The 5,093-nt window shown below is 57.0% G+C and overlaps 1 protein-coding gene across 1 annotated transcript; it reads right to left on the minus strand.

Annotated features, from left to right (window-relative positions):
• Positions 1 to 1,285: 1,285 nt before the first annotated feature.
• Positions 1,286 to 4,767, minus strand: LOC116623283 (protein FAM187B-like). Its single transcript, XM_032390350.1, has 2 exons — positions 4,055 to 4,767; positions 1,286 to 1,693 (listed from the first exon to the last, which is right to left on the minus strand). Exons 1-2 carry the CDS (start codon positions 4,765 to 4,767, stop codon positions 1,306 to 1,308), a joined length of 1,101 nt encoding a protein of 366 aa, XP_032246241.1. The 3' UTR covers positions 1,286 to 1,305.
• Positions 4,768 to 5,093: the final 326 nt, after the last annotated feature.

A 5,093-nucleotide genomic window follows, 5' to 3' on the forward strand; every position in this document is an offset into this window, starting at 1 on the left:
CACACAATGTTCCCCTGTGGGCGCGGACACCGGGGGTTCCTGGGGAGCCAGTCGGGAGGCGCCCAGAGGCCTCCTCCCAAGTTCACTGTGTGACCTCAGGCAGGGTGCTTGAACCCCGTGCCTTGGTGTTCTCAACTACAAAACGAGGTTCGTAGGAACCCCAGCCTCATGCGTGGCCATGAGGACATAATGTTCATGAAGGGTGTGAGTTCTGATCCTGCCAGGAAGTTCACAGGTATTTGCCGTTCCTGTCATCGTGATTCTCTGCCTCTGCTTCCCGATAGACCCTGTTCAGTTCTCCACGAACGTCCCCCCATTCTGTGGGAATCTTTGCGTCTTGGGCACCGTGTGAAGCCTTAAGGGTTTTGGCAACAGTGTGTGGTAAGTGAGGAGTGAGCTCTGCCCCCTACTCGGGGGCAGAAGTCCTGTTCTGGAAGTTTCAGATCTGTCCTATCGTGGCTTCACAATGGAATATCAGGGCAATGCATTTTCCAAGGCATTAATATTTTATTTATCACTCTTGCACTCTGCTGAACAGTGTATATAATTTCTGGGAACAGCCAGGCTTGGTGATTCCCGGGGGCCAGCAGGGCCTGGCCTGGCGCCTTGTCCTGGTAGAGGGGGTCTGTCTCTCCTTCTCGGGGCCTGAGGGGGCTCTCTGCACTGCAGGAGCCAGGAAGGGTGACACGTGTCCAGCAGTCCTGGGCCGCACCCCCCCCCCCCCCCCCCCCCCCCCCCCCCCCCCCCCCCCCCCCCCCCCCCCCCCCGGCAGCACCGTCTGCCTTGGAGAGATATGGCTAAGGCTGAAGGCCCTAGGCACCTTGGGCCAGGGTGGGGCAGGCGACAAGCACGGAAAGGCAGCACCCCAGAGCAGATCCGCAGTGTCTGGGGGCTCCCCACCCCCACCCCGCCTCAGCCCTTGTCCTTGGGGGAGGGCAGTCAGGAAGGTGGCGACAGTTTACCAAGTCCCAGGGCCTCACCCTGAAAATGGCCTCATTCCATCCCTCCCTCCTGGTGAGGAACACAAGACTTGAGCCAGGCAACCTGAGTTTGCACAGGAGGAACCCCCCCCGCCCCCCCCGCCAGTCTCTAGACAGTAGTCTTGCCTCAGCTTCCCCATCTCTGAGATGGGGATTGCTAATGAGTTAACAGAGCAGGACCTGGAACAGGGAAGACTCGGCCTCAGCTGTAGCCGTGGGTCTGTCTTGTGCCCCTGCCCGCACCCCACCCCCAAGTGCCGTGGGAAGGACAGCTCAGGGGATGAAGACAAGGGACACCAGGTGTCCTGGGCACCGAGGGGTCTCTTTATTTCACCAGCAGCACCCGGTCGCTTCTTTTGTCCTGGGAAGGATGGAAGAGCTTGAGCAGCTGTGCGAGCAGGCCCAGGACGATGCCCACCAGCAGCATCAGCTTGAGCCCCTTGAGGACGGACCCGGCCTTCCCCTTCCAGGCCTCCCTTGACTCCTGTTGTGGTCCGGCTTCCCTTTGCCTGAGGATCTCTGGCACATCCGGAAAGGGCTTGGGGTTGAAGTGAGCCACGAGTTCCTGCTTCACGAAGCACTTGTAAATGGCTGGCTCGAAGACCCGAAGCTGCCTGCCACCGTTGGTGGGTTCCAGAATGGTGCTTACGTCCTGGTTGGAGAGCTGGCTCTGCCAGGTCAGGGGGATGTCGTTGATTTCCCAGAGGATGGGCCTGCAAAGGAGGACAAGGTGAGCTGCAGCAGCCGGGGGATGCATGGGAGACGGAGGTCTGGAAGGAGGTGGAGACGGCGGCACCCTCCACCCTGGGGAGCAGCCAACAGGGCACCCCCTCCAAGAGTGCGTGGGGAAGGCGGGGCCAGGCTGGCGGGGAGCTCGGAGCCCCACCCCGCCCTAAATGGGCAAGGGGCATAGGCCTCTAGCTTTTTGAGCCTCCGCTCCGTCGCCGAAAACTGGGGGTGTGAAGACTGTACCCGCCTCACAGGGCTATTTGGAGGAATGAGTGAGAGACACTGCCTACGTGATTGCCCCCCACCCCCCACCCCTGCTCTCCCTGCCTGGCCTCATTCTCTCCACTCTCCCTCGCTCTCTCTCACTCTGCCCCAGCCGCACTGCCTCTGAGGCGGTCCTCCAACAAGGCTGGGCCCCATCCTGCCTCAGGGCCTTTGCCCCTCCCTCCGCAGGGAGTGCTCTCCCTCAGCACACAGGGCGCCCTCACCTTTCAGTCTTGGCAACTTCTCAGATGGCTTCCCTGCCCTCCGTATTTAAATGGATCCTCTCCTCCGCTCCCATCCCCCCCTCCCGGCCCCTATCACCATCTAGAATACCGTATGTTTTATTCATAGGCATTTGCCCCCTCAGACATCACATTGACCCCATGAGGCCGGGGCCAGCAAGCCTGCCGTACTGAGTTGGATAGTGTCCTCGCCAAACGCATGTTCTAAACCTCGGAAGGTGACCTTCTTTGGAAATCGGGTTGTTGGCGATGTAATTCGTTAAGATGAGGTCTGACTGGGGGCGCCTGGGTGGCTCAGTCGTTAGGCGTCTGCCTTCGGCTCAGGTCATGATCCCAGGGTCCTGGGATCGAGCCCCGCGTCAGGCTCCCTGCTCTGCGGGAAGCCTGCTTCTCCCTCTCCCACTCCCCTGCTTGTGTTCCTTCTCTCGCTGTGTCTCTCTCTATCAAATAAAAAAATATATATATTTAAAAAAAAAAAAAAAAGATGAGGTCTGACTGAAGTGTCCCCGGGCTCTAAATCCAACATGACCCGTGTCCTTTTAAGAAAAGGACAGAAAGGGGCGCCTGGGTGGCTCAGTCATTAAGCGTCTGCCTTCGGCTCAGGTCATGATCCCAGGGTCCTGGGATCGAGCCCCGCATCGGGCTCCCTGCTTGGCGGGAAGCCTGCTTTTCCCTCTCCCACTCCCCCTGCTTGTGTTCCCTCTCTCGCTGTGTCTCTCTCTGTTAAATAAATAAAATCTTAAAAAAAAAAAAGAAAAAAGAAAAAAGAAAAGGACAGACACAGACACAAGCACACAGGAAAAAAGCCAAGTGATGACGGGCACATCGGGGGGACGCGGCTGCAAGCCAGGGAAGGCCAAGGATTGCCCGCCACTCCCAGAAGCGAGGAGGAAGCAAGGACGGCTTCCACCCAGCATCTCAGAGGGCACAGGGCCCTGGTGAAGCTTTCACTTTGGATTTCTGGCGTCCAAAAACTGTAAGAGACCACATTCCAGTTGTTTTAAGCCACCCAGTGCGTGGTATTTGGTGATGACAGCCCGAGGAAACTCATACAACCCCCATTCAACAGATGGGGAGACTGAGGCCCAGAGAGAAGCCACAGGCCCAAAGTTACACAGCTGGGAAGTGTGGAGACCAGGCCTGGCTGAATCCAGAGTCCAAGACATAAACCTCACATGGAATGCCACTCTACTCAGCTCCCTAGAGATGTGGCAACTCTTGAAGCCTCAGTGAACTCTCTTCTCTCTACACCCAGCATGAGCCCAATGCAGGGCTTGAACTCACGGCCCTGAGATCGAGACCTGAGCTGAGATCAAGAGTCGGATGCTTAACCGGCTGAGCCGTCCAGGCGCCCCACCTCTCTTGATTCTTCTCTGGGGTTCCCGATGACTGGCACTTGGGAACTGCTTGTCTGGCAAATGACATGGAGCAGTGTCCCAGGCTAGCTAGCAGGGGCTCATGTACTTTCCTGAACTGTGGGGGCTTTGTAGAGACTATGTGCTACTTTTATACTTAAAGGAGGAGGAAAAAAGGAGGAAGGGAGACAAAAGAGATTGTGGGAAAGAGAAGAGAAGTCACAGCGGGAATAAGGAAAAGAACACCAGACGGAGGTGGTGGGACCAGATTTGACAGAGCAGATGGCTGCAGAGGCCCAAGAGGTTGCTCGGGCTCCCCCTTTGCAAGGGAGGGGCTGCCACAGGCCCGTGGGGGAAGGAGGGCAAGGGGGACCCCACAGCCAAGTGGGTAGGATTTAGGGTCACCATGGCTCCCCCTGGACAAGGACTGTGCCCCTCCGAGCTGTGGTTTCCCCATCTCTTAAATGGATGCCCGCAGAGTCACCTGTAGATAGATCCCATGGGGCAGGTGAGCCACACAGATCCTGAATCCTCATTGATCTCAAAGTTGTCAAAGGTGACGTAATCCAACGTGGATATTTTACACGGGACCTGGCAGGCCTCCACCTGCATCTCGGGCTGCAAGCGGCTAGACCACAGCTTCAGATGTCCCAGGTAGAGCCAGCAGGGCATGGGCTCCTGCAGGGGCTCCTCGATGTAGCAGTAGCCCAGGCGCTTCCGCTCCCCCGGCTCCCCACAGCGGTTACAATCCTGCCAGGGATCCCACTGGGTGAAGATGAGCTCCTTACCACCCAGACTCAGGGTCTCGTTCGGCAGGGGCTTTTGGCCCAGGCCTTTGTGGGTAATATGCAGGGTGCTGACATCCTGGAAATCAATCTCGTACTGCACCACTTGGACGCCATTCTTGTCCCGGCAATGGTAGAAGCCCGTCTGGGAGGGCAACGGGTTTCGGATGAGAATGCCGATTTCGGGTATTATTTCGATGTTGGAAACACTGGAGACTTTGTCAGACCAGCTGGTCTTGTCTTGCAGGAAGAAGAAGTACCACTGTGCCCCAGAAGAGTTGCAGGGCAAAAAGATGTCATTGTCCGAGAGGAGGGCTTTTTGGCATTGCTTCTCGTTGGGACAGCTGAAGGAAGCGTGGGACCCCAGCAAGGGGACGGCGAGGCTGAGCAACAGCCACAGGGTGGTAAGCATGATGGACTGGGACTGTGGCAGTGGGCAGGGCACTACCCTGGCCATTGTGAAGTCACCCCTGAAACCCAGGCCCCAGTGAGGGTGAGGTGTCCTATGGGCCACAGCAGGGGTGTGTGAGGTCACAACCCCCATTTGACTGGCGACAATTTAACAACTCTATTTCATTTCTATTTCAAGTCCTCCATTCTGCTGGGATAGGAAGAAACTTAATTTGTCTCTTCAGGGTTTTCTCTACCATCCCCGGCTTTGGCATTCAAGTGTCACATGTGAGCATTTGATATATTTTTCTCCGAATACTGACTATGTTCTGGGCATGATTCTTAGTG

This window comes from Phoca vitulina, unplaced genomic scaffold (genome assembly GCF_004348235.1).
Source record: "Phoca vitulina isolate PV1807 unplaced genomic scaffold, GSC_HSeal_1.0 scaffold58, whole genome shotgun sequence".
Lineage (NCBI taxonomy): Eukaryota > Metazoa > Chordata > Mammalia > Carnivora > Phocidae > Phoca > Phoca vitulina.